The 18,135-nt window shown below is 62.6% G+C and overlaps 1 protein-coding gene across 12 annotated transcripts in view; it reads right to left on the reverse strand.

The window, feature by feature from the left end:
• The window catches only part of AGAP3 (ArfGAP with GTPase domain, ankyrin repeat and PH domain 3), a 54,371-nt gene that overhangs the window by 14,310 nt on the left and 21,926 nt on the right, over positions 1-18,135 (reverse strand). For 3 of the 12 annotated variants that reach the window (XM_036356079.1, XM_036356078.1, XM_036356080.1), the window contains exons 2-10: positions 11,771-11,829; positions 11,505-11,592; positions 11,269-11,354; positions 11,026-11,167; positions 10,539-10,673; positions 10,273-10,400; positions 8,598-8,756; positions 5,196-5,288; positions 514-618 (exon numbers count right to left, since the gene is read on the reverse strand). In XM_036356079.1, coding sequence (XP_036211972.1) covers positions 514-618; positions 5,196-5,288; positions 8,598-8,756; positions 10,273-10,400; positions 10,539-10,673; positions 11,026-11,167; positions 11,269-11,354; positions 11,505-11,592; positions 11,771-11,829 — 995 coding nt within the window. Of the gene's footprint in view, positions 1-513; positions 619-5,195; positions 5,289-5,448; positions 6,360-8,597; positions 8,757-10,272; positions 10,401-10,538; positions 10,674-11,025; positions 11,168-11,268; positions 11,355-11,504; positions 11,593-11,770; positions 11,830-12,949; positions 14,079-18,135 lie in introns of those variants that run through there. The other 9 variants (XM_036356072.1, XM_036356071.1, XM_036356074.1 and 6 more) reach the window with 8 other exon arrangements.

Here is an 18,135-nt window from a genome sequence, read left to right on the forward strand (position 1 = left end):
GGAAGGGTGGGGGAGCCACGATCTACAATCATTGCAAGCCCCGGCCACAGGCCACACGCCCTCCAGATCCCACTCTCCTCCTCCCGGGACCTGTCCAAGTCCCAACGCCATTCTCCGTAGCCCTGGTTTCACTGCCCTCTAGCCCCAGCATCCCAGGCCCGGGCGCCCCCCTGGTGTGGCTCCCTAAAGACACCTGGCTGGCAACATGGGCACCCCCAACTTTAGCAATTCTGTGTAAATAGGCCAAATCAGCTCTTCCAACAACTAGAATATCAGCTATAAAACCTGACTGCCCACACCAGCCTGGCCTGGCTGACCATCCCAGAGGAGTTTTCTCCAACAGGCTCAGCCACCACTCAGAGCTTCAGTGTAAGCATTTGGCCTGGGCCTGGGTCTTGGGGTCTGTGCAGTTCCCAAGCCACCAAAGTGAAGTCCTTCAACTCAAGCAAGAACCCACTCGAACTCACTCAGGTCCCAGAGTCAGCACCACCCCTCTGCCCGCCCCGGACTCACGTGCAGGCTGGGGTGGTAGGTGAGCAGCCCGTTGTCACAGAGCGTCACGTACTTCTTCTTCCACTCCTTGTTCAGGGACTTGCCGCTGCGCTTCAGCAGGATGCCCTGAGGACAGAGGCTGGATCAGGGACGGCGCCAGCCCCCAGGGCCACCGCGCCAGGGGGTGTCCTCCTTCCCTTCCCCCTGCCTGGGCCCTCCAAGGGCACAGAGACCTCAGATAGGCCTTGGCCTTCTACCCTGTGGTGGCCCCAGATTAGGACAGAAAATCCCCTAACCATCCCCAGAATGCCCAACTCCCCCCAGGTAGGCAGCAAGGACCCCCGCATGGAGCCCAGCAACCCGATTTCCCGTGTAAGCAGGTAAGACACTCGGAGCATGGAGGTCACATGAGCATGAGGTTGGACAGAGCTCATGAGAGCAAGGACTGCTGTGTGTTTTGTTCACTGATACACTCAGATTGGGACAATGCCTAGGACACAGCAGACACCCAGGAAACATCTGGTGGACGGGTCAGGGAGAAACCAGACAGGACTGGCGGAAAGTGGGAAGAAAAACGAGACCATACTCGGGGGCAGCCTTTGCTGCCTTCCTCTAATGACAAGCCCTGGGAACGCCCTCCCCGCCTCTGGCTCTCCCTCTGAAATGACAACCTGTGAGTGAAGACAGGAGCTGGGGTGGGGACAGGCCAAGGACAGCTAGGAATGTCTACAGTGGCAGATTCCAGGACCGCATGGCCCCCGGGGCCACCTCCTCCCAACCTCAGGAGAGCTGAGCAGAGGCCACGGTCTCTGCCGGTGCCTGGACAAAACGACAGGGTTCAGCCACCCAGAGCCACAAACCAGGGGCCACAAATGCGATCGGCAATGGCTGGGAGACCAGGGACGCACCCGGAGTCCATCTCAACGGGGGTCAAAGGGGGGAGGGGCAGAGAGACAGACAGTGGTTCTCAACCTTGGCTGCACATTAGAATCACCTGGGACTCTTTTTAAAATCCTGATGTCTGGGCCTCATCCTCCGGACATTCTGTTTCTTTGTTATATTTGTTATGGGGTGAGGCCACAACATTAGTAACAAAGAAACAGAATTTCCGGAGGATGAGGCCCAGACATCAGGATTTTAAAAAGATTCCCAGGTGGTTCTAATGTGCAGCCAAGGCTGAGAACCGCTGCTCTAGAGAGAAAAGGCGGGATTAAGAGGTTCAGGTGTGACGATTTCACTTGCATGTGGAATCTAACAAGAAAATAAACAAACTAACAGGAAACCATAGATACAGACAACAAATTAATGGTCACCAGGGGAGAGGGGGTTAGGGGAGGGGAAAAGTGAAGGGATATATACAAATAGCCACAGGGACGGAAAGTACAACACAGGGAATACAGGCCACAATCCTGTAATAACTGCGTGTGTCCGGTAGATACTAGAAATATCATCTTCGCAGGGTATGCGTCTAACCGCTGTGCTATACACCTGGAAATTACATAATATTGAATTTCAGCTGTAATTGAAATTTTTAAAAAATATATATTTTTATTGATTTCAGAGAGGAAGGGAGAGGGAGAGAGAGAGAAACATCACTGATGAAAGAGAATCATGGATCGGCTGCCTGCAGCACACCTCCTAGTGGGGATAGAGCCTGCGACCCAGACATGTGCCCTTGATCGGAGTCAAACCCGGGACCCTTCAGTCCGCAGGCCAATGCTCAAACCACTGAGCCAAACTGGCCAGGACTGAAATTTCTTTTAGAAAAGAGGGACTCAGGTGTGAGAAAGCAGGGGGTCTCTCCAGCATCGGCTGTGGCCCTGAGGCCCGAGGTGGGGGGAACCCAGGGGATACAACACTAGGTTCGGAGCAAGGAGATCAGCAAACAGGTGGTTTGGGATTTCCTGCTTGATCGCTCCCCGAGCAGGGACGGGGTGGAGGTAAGGGCCCTCCACTCCAGTCTCCCACTTCTCAGTAGACATTTCACATCCTTGCTCCCCCTCCCTCCTCCTCCTCCTGCTGCCCCCACCTGCGACTGGAGGCAGAGGACACATCCTGGTCCCAGTCAGCCTCACGGACAGTGTGGTACAAGGCGCTGCTGCAGACACGTGTTAACGGACCTTCTCACTACCCAGGGGTGGCAGGAACGTCTGGCCTGTGACAGAGCCTTGCTGACCTGCTTGGGGGGGGGGGGGGCATCCATCCCCTCACAGGCCAGGAGAGGGTGCCTGGCCCCGTCTCCTGACTGAGTCCCCCGCCCTCATCTTGCTCCCGCTCAGGGAGGCTCCCCAGCAACTCATCTCACTACCCTGCACCCCAGCCTCCCTTGGGGGGTGGGGGGGGACTCCACAGTGACCTCTGTTCTCTAATCCTTAGAACCGGAGCCCTGCCCTCGCTCTAGGACAGCGGTGGCCCACCTTTCGGGCCTCACAGACCACCACTGGCGACCAGAGCTCTAGGGCCCAGCCCGGCTCCTGTCAAGGAAAAGGGAACCGGCCTCTTCTCCCTCTTCTGCCACCAACTAGCCCTTCACAGCAAACAAGTTATGTCACTGCCTCGGCCTGTCTCCCCTACCCCTGGCCTCTTCACCTGGTCTCCCCAGAGGGCGACGGCGGCAATGAGATGGCTCCTCAGCCTGAGCCTGGAGGGGCGTGGGAGGAGCGCCGGCTCCCGGAGAAGCCAGCGCAGCCGACGTGGCGCCCACGCCCGCCCGCGCCGGTGCCTGTGGGCGGGCAGGACCCGCGGAGAAGCTGGGCCAGCAGGGCCCGCCCGCCACCCGCGCCCGTTCTCGGGGCGCCGCGTTCCGAGGAGGGAGAAGGAGCTCCAGGGGTTCCGCTCCCTCCCCGGCTGCGCACGGCGGAGCAGGAAGCAATCTGGGGCGGATGGGAGCGGCGACGAGGCGACAGCCCCCAGAGGACCCGTTCCGCCGCCACCTCCCTCCCAGCTCCGCCAGCCGGCTTAATTGCGGAGTCCGGATTGATTGGGAATGCAAATGGCAACTGAAATGCAATCTCCACTCCCAGCAGGAGCAGGGGGGAGGGAAGGAGCGGGCGACGGGAGGGTGGCCCTGGGCAGGGGGCGGGGAGCGGGAGGAATGGCCCCGGCTGGGCGAAGCCTCCACCCCAACCGCAGGCGCTCCCCCAAACGCCCTGGGAGATCGCTGTCTGAGGTGCCTGCTGCTCCAGCAGGCACTGGGGCCCGGGCCCAGGCCTGTGCTGGCCTCCTTCCCGCAGTGTCGGTCCTGGGGGCCGAGGTTTATGGGCCTGTAACAGCCAGTGACCGAGCTGACTGCCTGGCCCAGCCCAGAGGCCCAGGTGCTGGCCACAGGGCTCCACCCCCACCCGCAGCCCCTGCATCCCTGGCCCTCCTCCCCAGACAGGAAGGCCGTGGGCTACCATTCCTCACGGCGAGGGCCCAGGCCCGTCCGTCCGAACCATGTCTTAAAGGTCTGTGTGCACACGTCCCAGGCGGGGAGAGTCCTGGGATCACAGTCACGGCGCCCAGAAGAGCCCCCCAAGGAGGCGCTGGGTTTGCAGAGCCCCAGTGGCAGGTGTCACTGGGTTTGTGGGGACCTACAGGAGACTGGCGGCTGCCTCTCCTCTCAGCCCTCTCACCTGGCCTCCCCGCATGCAGACCCAACTGGAGTGCAGTGACATCTCAGGGGAGAAACAGGACGTGTGGTGTCCCCATCCTGTCCTCTGGGACCCTGACCCACACCCTGGGCTCTCCATTCTAAATGCACCTTCACACGAATTCTTGTCACTCTGCCCAAGGACCCCAGAAGCTCCAGCCTAGAGGCCAGACGGGGCCACAGGGCCCTGGCCAAGCTGAGCTCTGCTGCTCTGTGGTCAAAACCTGACAACACAGCCCCTGTAGACACGACCTCTCTAACCACCAGCTCCCAAGAAGGTCTTTGCCTCGCCCAGCTCCTGTGGGTACAGCAAACTGACCTCCAGGCCACAGCCCCCATCCTCGTGGGCACCTCAGCGCACAGGCTCCTGCCCAAGCCCCAGAGGGACACCTCCTGGCTCTACCCTTGTCCAGCCAGCAGTTCTAGAGCCCTGTCCAGTACACCACCATCTCTGCACAAAGACACCCCCGTCACTCAAGTTTTCCCAGCACAGGGACCCACACAGGAGGTCGGGGAGCCCTGCCAGGCGGACTCAGAAAGGAGTTGGAGAGAGACACCTCAACTAAGTTTATTCCTTACAAGTGAACAGAGGCTCCTATGGGTAAGACTTTGCCATGGAACCTGGAGGACCTACAGCTCTCAGTCCGCCCTTCGGTGCACGCTCAGGGTACTCTTGTGAGTCCTCTTCCTTTTCCGGGCCAGAGCGCCCAGGCCAAGCCCTCTGGCAGACAGCAGCTCGCCCCCTCCAGGTGACCCAACTCCAGAACCACCAGCAGGAGAGCAACTGAAGGCGGCTCTCTGCTGCCCCCTGGCGGTGGTGAGGAGGTACAGGCAAAGCCTGGAGAGCAGGCTACTCCAGCCACAGGCTCAGATCTGCAGTAACAGACCGCAGACCCTCTGGCTACCCTTCCCACCAGAGGTGAGTCCTTCTTAGTAGAACCTCAGGCCTGACAGGAGGGGGTGCCCGCCTCTCACACCATCTCCCGTCACAGAGGCCTAGAGAAGAACCATCCTCTAGCATTTCCTGGGCCTTGCCTCAGCTCCGCAGGCTTCAGGGAAAGGGGGTGCTGACCTGTTTAATGGGGATGGCCCGGCCACTCCCGATACTGTCCACCTTGCACTCGGCGGCCTTTTTCTCCCGGTCCAGGTCGGCACCCTTCCGAGACTGGAAGAGAAAAGAGGAGGAATGTTAAAGGGGCCCAGGGTCGGCGGGGACAGCTGCCCACCTGGAATCCCCAGCCCGCCCGCCCGCCCTCCCTCGGCCTGGACAGGCCCTAGCAGGGGCAGGGCCGGGGCGGCGGGACGGGGAAGGAACTGAGACCACGAGTATTCCAACGGGTTTATTCTTACACAGGGCACCATACAGAGCAGCACAGGTCACTGAGCCGGGACCGCCCCTTACAAAAGAGCAAGGACACGAGATACCAAGGGCGTGAGAGGCGCACAGCCCGGGGGCTGGGGGGTAAGAGAAGGGAAGGGGTGAGGAGAGGTGGACGGTGGGACTGAGGAATGGCCAGGAGCACAGGGCACGACAATCGGGGAGAGCAAAGTCCAGAAGTGAGCGGGCAGTGGCCCGTCTGCGGCACAGATACCACACGGCATGTTGCGCCGAGCTCATCGGCGTGGCCCAAGGGGCACAGTGGATGGAGAGAGAGAGGAGAGAGGCCGTAAGAGGCCCTGCGCCCCTGCCAGGCTCCTGGGGCAGAGCCGCCCCAATGCGGATCCTAGGAAACGGGAGGCCAAGAGGGGGAAAGGCAAGCGCGCGGCGGTGCTGGCGTCCAGAGCAGAGCAGGAACGCAGAAGTCCATGCAGGAAGGAGCAGAGGAGGGGAGGGGCAGGAAAGCTCCCCCAGGAGCGGCTGGGCCGTGGGCGCTTGGACACCCCGCCCCTCTGGGCCACGTTGCCGGGCAGGCGTGGGGCCGAGCTCCCTTCTTGTCCATGCAGCGAGCCTGGCGCAGCGTCCAGCCGGGCCTGGTCCCCGGCAGCCCCCAGCCTCGGGCTCCAGCTTCCTAGCCTTCCCTGGGGGTGGGGGTTAGTTACAAAGGTTCCTGTGGGTCTCTGGAGTGGGGAGCACGGCGGCCGCTTCTCATCTGAGAGCAGTCCCAGGGCCCGGCCCGCCTCCGGCCCCGCACAGGGGAGAATGTCCAGAGGTGCTGTGTCACCACCTGGTCTTCTAATTTGGAAGGAGTTGGAAAGGCCTTTTTGTTGATGAAAAGTTGGAAACAGTGGCACATATCTGCAAATATCGAAAGAATAAAGATTTTGGCAAGTTATACTCAAGCCCCGCGTAAGTTGGTCAGCACTGGTGAGGGCAGAGACCCAGGTGCCTGGGGAGAGATGGCAGCGGGATGAAAAGGAAGAGGAGGCGGAGCAGGAGGAGGCAGAGGAGGCGGCAGGGCAGCCGGCAGTCCATCTCAGCCAGCGGGGAGTGTTCAGGCCCATGTCCCCCTGCTCACCCAGGCTGCCAGGAGCCAAGAGTACAGGTAGGGGGCAAAGTTATAGCAGCACGGGGGAGCACAGCCGAGGAGCAGGGAGAGCCGGGCCCTAGGCCACCGCCCGCAGCTCCAGCAGTGCCTGCTCCGGGCCTCCACTGGGTGCCACAGCCTCTGCCCCTTTGGCCCGGGGAGAAGGAAGGTGGGTGGGATCGCTGCCACTGGAGGGCGGGGAGGGAGGGGGTGCAGCCTGCCCCAGCTAGACTGGTGAGCCGAGAGGTCCCCAACCACCAGAGGGTCCCCGGGAGCCCAGAAGGGCACACCCCCATGGCAGGAACCAGGGCAAGAGTGTCAACAAAACGAGTACATGAAGTCATGGGGGAGACTGGAGAGCTCAACAGCCATGTCCAGTGGGCGGGTCACAAGGGCACCAGCTCGAGCAGGCGTTGCTCTGCCAGGGAGATGTTGAGGAGAGGGGGTGGCCCCAACAGCAAGGATGAGAGGGGAGGTCTCGAGATGAACCTTTAGAGATGGGGGACATGTCTTGAGGCAGCCTCGGGAACAATGGCACAAGTGAGGTCACCATGGAAACAATGCGAGGGGAAATAAGGTTGCCACCATGAAGATGGAGAGAATGGAAGGCCCGCGGGAGGGTGGCAGGCGGAGGCGGCACAGTGGCAGCAGGCGGCAGAGGGGCACGGGGCAGGCAGCACGAAGGCCGTGGCGAGGAGGCCAGGAGCATGGCAAGGACGGAGAAGGAGGGCGTGCCCAAATGTGCAGGACTAGCAGCAAAGGAAGGTGGAAGGTTAAGAATGGTGCTGAGGGAGCAGGTGACGGAGGCAGGATGTGCAGAGGGCACGGACGGCGGTCACACAGGCACCCACAGGCTCTACAGTGGTAGCAGCAGCAGCAGCAGGTGGCACAAGCAGGCAGCCCAAGGCCCTGTGAGTCTCAATGGGCCTGAACAGAAATAAGAAGCTTTGAGTCTAGGCAGGGTCAAGGCTGGGGAGTGCAAGGCATGGCGGCAGCTGTCAGCAGAAAGAGGGTGGGTCAGCATGGACAGGGCGGGAGTGCGTGGCAGGCACAGGGGACAGAGGCAGGCAGACCGGGCAGAAGTGTGCTGGGCGGGGCAGGGCGAGAATGAATGGGCAAGGCCTGGGAGCACTGGCTCTGCTGGACTGGTTCCTGAGAGCCCGGCTGGGGCCTGGCCTGGCGGGCAGACACAGGCCGGGCGGAGAGCCCAGCCCTGATGCTCAGAAAGAGGCGCATGGAGTGACGCAGAAGGACAGGGCGGTCTCCTGAGAATCCACGCGGCAGCTCACCCACCTGTGTCTGACCCAAGATCCTGGAATGGTCCAGCCAAGTCCCAGCTGGAGGGTGAGCATTTGGGGGTGGACTATGTGCCAGATGCTAGATCCTGGGCATGACAGACAGCAGGCACAGGATACCTAAGAGCTTAGGGGCTGGGCCCCAAGCAGCAGGAGGCACATGAGGCCCTGGGTGTGAGGTCTGCGGGGAAGGGGAGAACCGACCTGTGAGGTTAAAGGCAGGGTGGTGGGGCACAGGCTGGAGGCCTAGGAAAGATGGCTAAGGCTTTGCTAGACCAACCGCAGCGGCGGTAGGAAGCGTGGGGTGATGAATGGGAAAGATCAGAATGTGGACAGGAGGCCTGGGCCCTGGTTCAAGCTCTGCCGCTAGCTCTCTGCGTAGCCTTGGTGCACAACTTCGAAATCTAGGGTGTTGGGGCAGTGAGAGCAGATGCCTCCACAGATCCCTCAAGCTGGCCAAGAAGCCCTAAGGTGGCCGGGAGGGGAGGTGTGTGCGGCAGGGCAGGTGGCTCCATGTGGATGTGCTGAGGGCAGCCCATGTGGGCTCAGAGAGAGCCTGGAAGAGTCTGGGTGTGGACCAGGGCGCCGGTTAGAGCCTACTGAGCTGTGTGTGTCTGTGTGGATGGAGGCTGCAGGTGGCTCCCCTCCTAGGTGGGCGCTGCCTGCTGGATGGAGGCGGCGGGGCAGGCGGGAGGGGCGGGCACGGGCACATACCGTGAAGATGTTGGAACGCCGCTTGGACTGCTTGCGGATGGGTGTGGGGGTGGAGGAGGCAGCGATGGTCTCGATGCGCAGCTCCCGCTGGCTGATGCTGGGGGTGGAGGGGACTGAGGACGAGTAGTCGCTGAATGCGCTGCTGCCGCCATTCGTGGCCTAAGGACAGAGAGGGCTGCTGAGGGCGTGGCGGCTCTGGGGTGGGGTGCCGGGGCAGGCGGCAGGCAGGAGCCCTGCAGTATGGGGAGCCTGGCCTGGGGCTCATGGGAGCAGCAGAGGGGCCACTAGACAGAACCGAGGAGAGAGGCAGCATGGCCTGGAGGCCACCGCATGGGGCTGCCCACCGTGCCCCCCAGGGAGCTAATGAGAGGCAGTGGCTAGCAAGTCGGAATCAGGAGCTGAGGCTGGAAGTGAACTGCGGAGTCGGCTCACAGGAGGGTGTGACACAAGGTCACCCTGGATGTGACATATGTCAAGGATGCAGGAGGTCGGGGCAGGGGAGGACGAGGTTTGCTTGTAAGAAGTGTGTGTGATGGGGGAAGGGACACGGGAGAGCTGAGGCCGAGCACATGACAGAACTCAGACCACTGTCAGAGGAGGTGGCAGGAAGGGACAGGGCTGGGAGAAGGAGGAAAGACAAAAAAGATGACAAGAGGGGAGCAGAAAGTGCATGCCAGTGTCTACTCCAGGACTCAGAACACACACAGTCCAGGGCCCTGGTGGCCCCTCGACCCTCACCTGCACAAGGAGCAAAGGAGCTGCGCCCCCTCACCCATCACAGCCTCCCTGGCAGGGCCCCGTGCAGACTGAGGAGGAGTGCTCAGAGCTGGTGCAGGAAGGCCTACAGCTACGTCCCTGCTGTTCTGCTCCATGAGGGACGCTCACAGGGAGAGCCTGGCTGCCTTCTAAAATGCTAAAGGGAGGCATCTCGGAAAAAGCAACCAGGCTGCCAACAGGAAGCTGGTGGCCGGTGGGCCCTGGGCAGAAGTAAAGCAGCATCTGCCCGCTGGGCCAGTCCATGGGGCACCTGTGACAGCCCAGCGCTCTGCAGAGCAGGGACAGAGTGGGAAACGCACTTCCGGAAGGAAGCTCTGGCCCATGTGCCAGGGGCCGAAAAATAACCAGGCAGTGGGCCAGGAAGTAGACAGATGTCAAAGTGGAATTATGGGAGGACACTGGAAGAACCTGGCTCAGAAGCCCCCCTCCCCCCGTACCCCACACGGCATGAAAACCATTGGTCCCTGTGGGGCAGGCACTGCCCTTCTAAACTCACACACCGACAGGGCTGACAGGTGGGGGGCCTGCTCACGCTCCCAGTTTTGCCAGGGGCTGGTTAGTCCCAATAAGTACGCCTCTGTGCCTCCTGAGTCTGCTCCCCGGGCAGCGGCCCCTGAAGCAGCCCTGACAGCGCTCCCTAGAGCAAGTGTCTGCTGCCTCGGCTGCAGGGGCTGCAGGGTCAGAGGGTGGCGAGCGGGGTGGGGCGCTAGCAGGAAGGCAGTCACCACAGGCGTGCAGATGAGGCCAGGGCAGTCGCACAGGCTGCATGAACTCGAGCCAGGGCTTCCAAACCGTCCACAAGGCAGGAGACGGGATGAGGAGGGGACAGGCAGGCAGACAGACAGTATGTGAGGCGGGGCTGAGGCGCGAGCTCGGGGACGCGGGGAGGCTGCCGCACCTGGTTGATGTGCACGGACGGGATGGAGGCGGCGGACACTGCCGAGTGGCTGGGGGAGTTGGGCAGTGACTTGCAGGGCCCGATGGCCAGCTGCTGCTTCTTCCGCAAGGCCACCACCTTCTGGGCCACTGCAGGGACAGCACAGTCAGTTACCCCTCTGGGGAGCAGGGAGAAGCCCGCTTAGAGCCGCCCCCCGGAGCCCGCGCCGCTGGCCAGAGGGCCCGCCTGACCCACGGGGGAAGCAGTCCCGCCGGGCGCCGAGTTACCGTCCTGGAAGACGCGCTCCACATTGAGCCCGTAGGTGGCGCACGTCTCATAGTAGGTGCAGCGCTTCAAGTCTGTGGACAGCTTGCGGGCCCTGCTGTCGTCGATGACGCGGGGGTTGGCGGCACTGATGGCATCTGTGGAGGCCAGGGTGGGGATTAACTCAGCCTGCGGAGAAGCTGAGCGCTGAGGGAGGGCCTCTGGTCAGGGGCTGGGTGAGCACAGGAACCCAGGATGGCCTCGCTCCAGCTCTGCCCCCAACGCGCTGAGTGGAAATGAGCCAGCCACTCGGTTAAACGATCTCAGAAAACACGGACCCTGTTGTCACAGGCTGGCAGGATGCAGCTGGGGAAGACCCATTGGGTAGAGCCAGGATGAGGAGCCCCTTTGGGTCCATGAGGGCTCAGTCAACGTGGGGCAGCAGGGGGGGTGGCGGATGGGCTTTCACACACCTGCCCGCCTAGGGACCCGGCCCGCAGGCCCGCTCACCCTGCGTGCCCACCAGCACCATGGGCACCTCGCTGGCGTTGCGGAAGCTGCAGAGGCGCAGAAAGTAGTTGTACACTGTCTGGAAGCTGATCTCATCCTCCAGGCTGAACACAAACACCACCGCGTCCACCCAGGCAGCAAACTAGGGGGGACCGAGCACAATTACCAGCCTCGCCTGGTCAGGGCGGACTCTGGACCCCTCTCCCCACACACTCAATGAACAGAGCTGGGCAGGAGCCTCACCTGGAGCTCAGGTGGGCCTCCTTCATCTCGGATCAGCAGCAGGTAACTCTGGCCATCCACCACAATCTCCTTCTTAAACCGACCCCCTAGGACAGAGTGCACAGTCAGGGCCGCAGCTGGGAGAAGCGCCCGCGGGGCCAAGCAGAGAAGAAACACACAGCTTCTAAGGAGGCAGGAGCTGAGAAAGACGGGGCTCGAGCCCCCCACCCCCAGCGCAGCCAGCCTGTGACGCTCACCTTCAGGGGACTCCTCCTGGACATAGGTCCCCGTCAGATAGCGGTGCACAAGGGCCGACTTTCCACTAGACAGGTTCCCCACAATGCCCTGTGGGAGAGGAAGGGGCGGCAGCAGCGGTCAGAAGGCACACGGAGGAGATGGGGCAGGAAAGGCAGAAACCATAAGGACTAAGGACCAGTGCTGAAGGGGAAAGAGGGCCAGAAGGACGCTGCAGGGAGAGGCCTGGAGGAGAGGGGGGCTGCCCGGCCCTCCCCGCCTCACTCACCACTTTAAGCTCCGGCACCGAGCGGCTCAGGGTCCACTCCTGGCTGTTCACAAAGGAGTCTGCGGAAGAGAAGGCTGCCTGTCAGGACTGGGTGGCACCCACACCTGTGCCATCTGCTACCAGCTGTCTCCTACACTGCCCTTTCCTAGGCCCAGGCCAGAGGACTGTCCAGAGGGGACCCTAACCCTCACCCCTAGTTCCCTAGGGAGCAGCAGGGCAGTGGAACAGAGTGAAGACAGTCCTCAGGGGGAGGACACTGAGAGGTGTGGGCTGCCCCCTGGCCTGGACCTGGGTCCTCCTCCTCTTACTGCTCCAACAAAATAAGTAGCTCCCACCTTGCGCCACACCCAGCCTGGTGCCCCGGGGGCCCAGACAATAGGCCGAGGTGAGAGCAGCTCCAGCAGGTCTCAGCCCAGACCCACGCTGGGCTGGGCACTCGGCAGCTGGGCAGGGGGGCCAGCCTCCTGCAGCGAGTAGGAACAGCTCCCCTGTGCAGGGTGGGGCCACCCACACATTCCTGCCAAGGTGAAGAGGGAGGAGGCCTTACCTGGCCCTGTTCTGTGACAGCCCTCCACCCGCAGCTCCTCCTTGTTGGGAGGCCACCACCCTTCCTTCCCGAGACCCGCCTCCCAGGCTCCCTCTTCAGCCCATTCTCAGACCAGGGCAGCGGGCCTGACATTGGCACTGTCCTGGGGACGGAGAATGTGCCACCCAGAGCCCTCCGAGGGCTTGCACAACCTCTTCATTTTCTAGGTGGCAATGGCAACCCCCTGGGCCGCGCTTGCTTCCCCACCCAGGCTCTCAATGAGTAGTTATCGCACCAAACGACCCACTGACCAACCGCGTCCACAGCAGCCCCTGCGCTCATCTGCAGAAGCCGCGGTAAGGGAGTGCTCAAGCCCGCGGGAGCTAGAAAACAGAAATGCCTTCCGCCCGAGGCTGCCCTGGCCTCCACGCTGCACGTGCCAAAAGCCACGAAGGCCTCCTACTCCACCAGGTCGGGGCCACGCTGGCACCGGGACCATCACCGCCCAGAGCCCGCTGGGCGCTGCCCTCACTCGGCGTCCCGCCGTCCCTGGCCCACGACACGCCCCCCTCGCCCGCGAGGTTCCGGGCTCCCACCCGCTCAGCCTGGACTCCAACTGGAAGGACCCCGGCCGGCCGGGCGCTCCCTCTTACCGCTCAGCGCGCCCAGGAGCCCGGGGGCGGCGGCCGCCCGGCGGCTCCACAGCGGCTCGACGGGCGCGGGCTGCGGCGCGGGGTCCCTGCGGCGGAAGCGGCTGGTGAGCAGCTTCCAGAGGCCGGCGGCGGAGCGGGGGCGACCGGGCTCGGGCGCGGCGCGCGGGGCCTCGGCGCCCAGCAGCAAGTCCCGGCGGCTGGGGAAGGCGCCCAGCGAGCTGGCGTCGCCGTCGCTGCGGGTGCGCGCGCGGGGCAGCGGCCCCGACTCCGAGCGCCGGATCTCCTGGCCGCGGCGCAGGCGGAAGCTGAAGCTCTTCTTCAGCGCCGACAGGCCGCGCCGGGGCCCCGGGGCCGCGCGCCCGCCGCCGCCGCCGCCGCCGCGCCACACCTGCCAGCGCTGGCTGCTCCAGAGCGAGGCGCCCCGCAGGAAGCCGGCGCTGCCCGCGCGCCCCAGCCCCGCGCCCGCCTCGGCCTCGGCCAGCTCCAGGCGGTTCACCTCCAGGAACGTCATGCTGGTGGGCCGCGGCCGCGGCGCCTGGGAGCCCCCGGAGCGGCTGCGCCGAGCGGGCGCGGGGCTGGGCGCGGCGGAGCCGGGGCGCTCGGGGGGCGCGGGCCCCGGGACCAGCGGGCGGCCGTCGGCGGGGCCTCGGCGACCGAGGCGCGGGCGCAGGAAGCCGAGCAGCAGGCTGCGGGCGCCGGAGGGCGCCGGCCCCGGGTCCCCGGAGCACACGCTCAGCGGCCGTGCCGGCGGCTCGCGCCCAGCGCACAGGGCGGCCGGCAGGGCGGGGGCCGCGCGGTCGGCCGGGGCGCCGTGCAGGTCCAGCGAGTCGCAGACACTGAGGGCGCGGCGGCAGGCGGCGGGCCGCTCCCGGCTGCAGCTGTCCCCGGGCGGCCAGCCCTGCTCCATGGTCAGGGCCCGCGGGCAAGGGCCAGGCCCATGGCGAGGGGCGCGGGGCGAGGCCCGGGCCGGGGCCGGGGCCGCGGCGCACGGACCTCCGGCCTCTGGGCACCTGGCATCGGTCGACTGAGTCCCACAACTCCTCCACCGCGCGGCCGGCAAGCCCAGACCTGGCGAGGCCCGGAGCCTGCCCAGCAAGGAGAGAGAGGCGGCAAGCCCGGCCTGGAACACCCCGGAACGGCGGCGCTGGGGAGCCGGCCCACTGGGGCAGCCCCGGGAGCCCTCGGAAAACAGGAAATTCCAGCCCAGGGCTCCTCCTCAGAGTGGAGCAGGTAGGTGAGGAGCTGTCACTAAGCGCAGGCCAAGGAACTAACAGTCCCTACTGGGCCCACTTTGGACAGAAGTGGGCCACTCTTTCTCCAAAGGAAAAACCTGATGGTGCAACGCCAGGGCCGGAATTAGGAAAAGGGTGAAGTAAGAGTTAGGAGGCCGTCACACACCCTCTCTGGGCCTTTGTCTCCTGATCTGTAAAATGGGAAGCTCAAATGAGGGGACCCCAGCTTAGTTCGAGGCTCAGACATGCCGAGGCTGGGGAGCTGGCCGAGCAGGGCTGCTGGATGCTGCAGGGGAGTTGCTGTTCTGTTCACGACTGAGGCTTTCCTCCTCGGTGACATCGTCGGGACTGGCTTGTGTCGTCCTGCCTCAGGGCAGTGGAAAACACAAAGGTGACCTGTGGACTTGGACCATACAGTTCTGGACAAGGAAAACTCAACTTACGGGTTCCTGACCTCTGGTCTGCAGCCCCGGGCCTCGCCTCCTGTCCAGAGGTGCCCGGAGGTTGACTGGCTGAGCAAGGTGAAGAGCTGGCCTGCAGCGCGGACGGACGCGCTCTCTCCAAGCCCTTTGACTTTGCAGTGTGGGCTGCACCAGACACTCATTAAGCTCTGGGCTCTCCCAGTCCTCCTCCAGCGCCCTGGAGAGGAGCCAGGGACCAGTTTACCGAATCCACAGGACCCCGGGCAGATCAGGAGAAACCAGTTTGGGAAGTGGCGAAGGTGAGGGGCTCTTTTCCTTTAAAGAGGTAATGCTCCCGGTTTCCTCAGTCCAACCCAACTCCCAACTTGCCTCTTAGCTTTAGAGCCATGGTCCTAGTCAGAAGCAAAGTACAAGATAAAGTGGCACATTCCAGAGGGGGCTGGAGGGGGGTAAATGCCTGAGGAAGGCAGGGCCTCTCCATCCCAAGGTGCTGGGGCAGAAAAGGGCTGGGAATTCCCAAGTCCCGGACTGGATCGCCCGGAGAGGCCTGGGGTGAAGTTGTGTTCTCTTGGGACTAGTCAGTAACAGTGATGAGGCTGGCTTTGTCCTCTCGGGGTGCATAGTCTCCACATAATAGATGGTTCCGCTGAAGGGCCTTTCCCAGGATCCTTCAGGCATGGAGACCCGAACATGACCCAGGAATCCTGACTCACATTTCCAAGTTTAAAATTCCCACACTCGACTTCCAACTTCCCTATCTGCGCGCATCTCTCTCTCTCTCTCCCTCTCTCTCTCTCTCTCTCTCTCTCTCACAGAATTGCCCCTCCCCCAAAGAATAAGGTGCTCATCCCAAACCCTTCCCCCAAGCCAATGAAAATGCACGCAGAGGACAGCAGTCTGGGGGCCATCTGGGGACGGAGGGAGAGGGAACAAGGTACCCAGAGGGGATGGGCTGCTTTAGAATCCACTGGCTCTTGCTGGGAGTAGCAGGATGGATTGGAGGGGAAAAGCCCCCCACCCCCGCCAGCTACATGCACACTGGCACAGGGAGGTTGGGCAGCAGTGCCCAGTACCAGGGATGGAAGGACATCTGTTCCCAGGGGACACACCAGCTCTGGGCTCCCCCTGCACCTGTATGACCAGCCCCGGCAAAATGGTGACTTCCCAAACCCAGACAGCTTCCTCGTCAACGGGCTGCCTCCTCCCAGCCCTTTCCCAGAACCCGTTCCCGATGGGCAGAAATGAGAGGGCACCTGCCTGCACTTCAGAGCCCAAGGACACGGAGACCCCAGAAAGGAGAACAGGGCAGGCACACAGCTCTTCGCGGGCATCGGCCCCACCAGGGACGAGGTCTCTGTTCTGTCTCACAAGATTCTGCTCCAAAGAGAAGCGGTAAACAGTTCTGCTCAACAAGCCTGAAGGACACGAGTGCAGCACCCAAAGCTCCCAGCTTGCGACCTTGCAGACCGGACAGAAAATCCGTAAAACAGCCCTCAGGTCAGCTATCTGTCGGTCATCAGCAACACCAAGTTAAACCTGTCGCTTGGGGGTGAGGTCACCATGGCAGTTTCTGGGGGAACGGAAGAGGCGATGCCTACAGTGAGCATTCCGGGTGAGGATGGGCACGCAGCCCCGAGAGCCAAGCGTGCAGAAGCTGAGCACTGCACAGCTCCTCTGGTCCGAGGGCCTGGAAATCAGAAGATGCTGAGTCTATGCACACGCAGCGTGCTGCTGGGCCTGTCACCTTGCTCTGGGTGTGCAATTGTGTGACTGGGGCAGCAGGAATATACTACTGACCGCGTCAGGGGAGCTAAGGTGAAGAGAAGGACCCGGCGAAGGCCTGACTTACAGGCGCTGCAGACACAGAACACTGGTCCTGAGCAGGGCAAGGGCGGCCTCGGGCTCAGGAATCCCACAGAACCTGCACCTACTTGAGTCTCCACTCAAATATTTGCCGGGTGATCCGCTGATAAGCTGAGGTATGCCCAGCTGAGGCCACGCGGCCCACAGGGAGCTAGCTGTGGCTGGCCTCCTCAGAGGAGGGGTGGGCTAGCTGCCTGCTGACACCCAGGTGCATGTGGGTGGCTCAGGGAAATCTTCAGCTTCTCCCTGCAGCCCAGACGATCCCAGAGCTACGCAGCCCCAGCGTCACCCAATATCCCTCAACGTCACAGGTTCCGCTTGTCCACAAGGTGGCAGCAAAACCTCTTCCTGCAGCCCTGGCGGCCAGTGCAGGGAGAAGCAGGTGACCCCAGCGGCCGCCGTATGCAGGTCTCCAGTCCAGGACTGGAGAAGGGAGAGGAGGCTCGAGGCTTCCCTCTTTTCCCTGTTAGCTCAAAGCCTCCCCAACAAGCCAGCACTCACGCTGGAGGCCTGCAGGACTCTTGAGTCTTTACAAGTGTCAGGGGCTCTCCACCAAGACAGTTCGATGCAGCAGCAGCAACAAGGAACCTCCACATTCTCCCCGCAAACCCATTACCCATGTTCTCCGTTCCCTCCTCCTCACCACGCCTCACATCCAACCCGAGGTCCGTCCTTTTGGCTCTTCCTCCTCAAGTCCACTTCTCACCACCTCCTCTACCCGGCCAAAGCAAGCCGCCGCCTCCCAGCCCAGGGCCCCACTGCCAATCCAGAAGTGACCGGGGCACTGCCCCTCAGGGGCTGTCCACTTGGTGCAGAATCACAAGTTCCTTACCATCCAAAGTCCATGCTTCTTTGACCTCACCTCCTGGCACTCGCCCCATCCCACCTGCGTCGGCCAGCGCCCCGGACACAGGGCCTCTGCCCTTGCTGGTGCGTCAGCTCACCCGGATCCCCTTCCCTCACCAGCTGGGTGCCCAGCCACTCCATCACCACGGCCACCTAATACTCACTACTCTCAGGCATTTTCCTGGCGTGTTTAACACCCCACCCACCCCTGCACTCAGCTGGGCTTCCTGGCTCTCAGTGAGTGGGTGAGTGAGTGTCTTCTCTGAGCATGAACTGGACACCAGGCCTTTGTTCTCCTCGCAGGGAGGGAGGCAGGCTTGGGAGAGATGGCCCCTGATAGGTAGTCTTTTTTTTTTTTTTTTTGAAATATATTTTATTGATTTTTTGCAGAGAGGAAGGCAGAGGGACAGAGAGTTAGAAACATCGATGAGAGAGAAACATCGATCAGCTGCCTCCCGCACACCTCCTACTGGGGATGTGCCCACAACCAACGTACATGCCCCCGACCAGAATCGAACCCAGGACCCTTCAGTCTGCAGGCCGACGCTCTCCATCCACTGAGCCAAACCGGTCAGAGCTGGTACAGTCTTTTGAGGCAATAAACTACAGGCAAAACAGTTCACACACACCCCACGTCAACAGGGTGGCAGTGCACTGGCAAGACACTCACATACTCAGGAGCTGAGGGCACTGGGTTCAAATTCAGCCTCTGTGCTGATCCCGTGCAGTCACCTCACTGGGTCTCGGCGGCCAGTCTGTAAATCAGGGACCATTCACCCTGCCTGTTCGGAACCTGGCTCACAGCAGGTGGTCCAACCAAGGA

Source organism: Myotis myotis, unplaced genomic scaffold, assembly GCF_014108235.1.
Source record: "Myotis myotis isolate mMyoMyo1 unplaced genomic scaffold, mMyoMyo1.p scaffold_m19_p_25, whole genome shotgun sequence".
NCBI classification, from domain to species: domain Eukaryota; kingdom Metazoa; phylum Chordata; class Mammalia; order Chiroptera; family Vespertilionidae; genus Myotis; species Myotis myotis.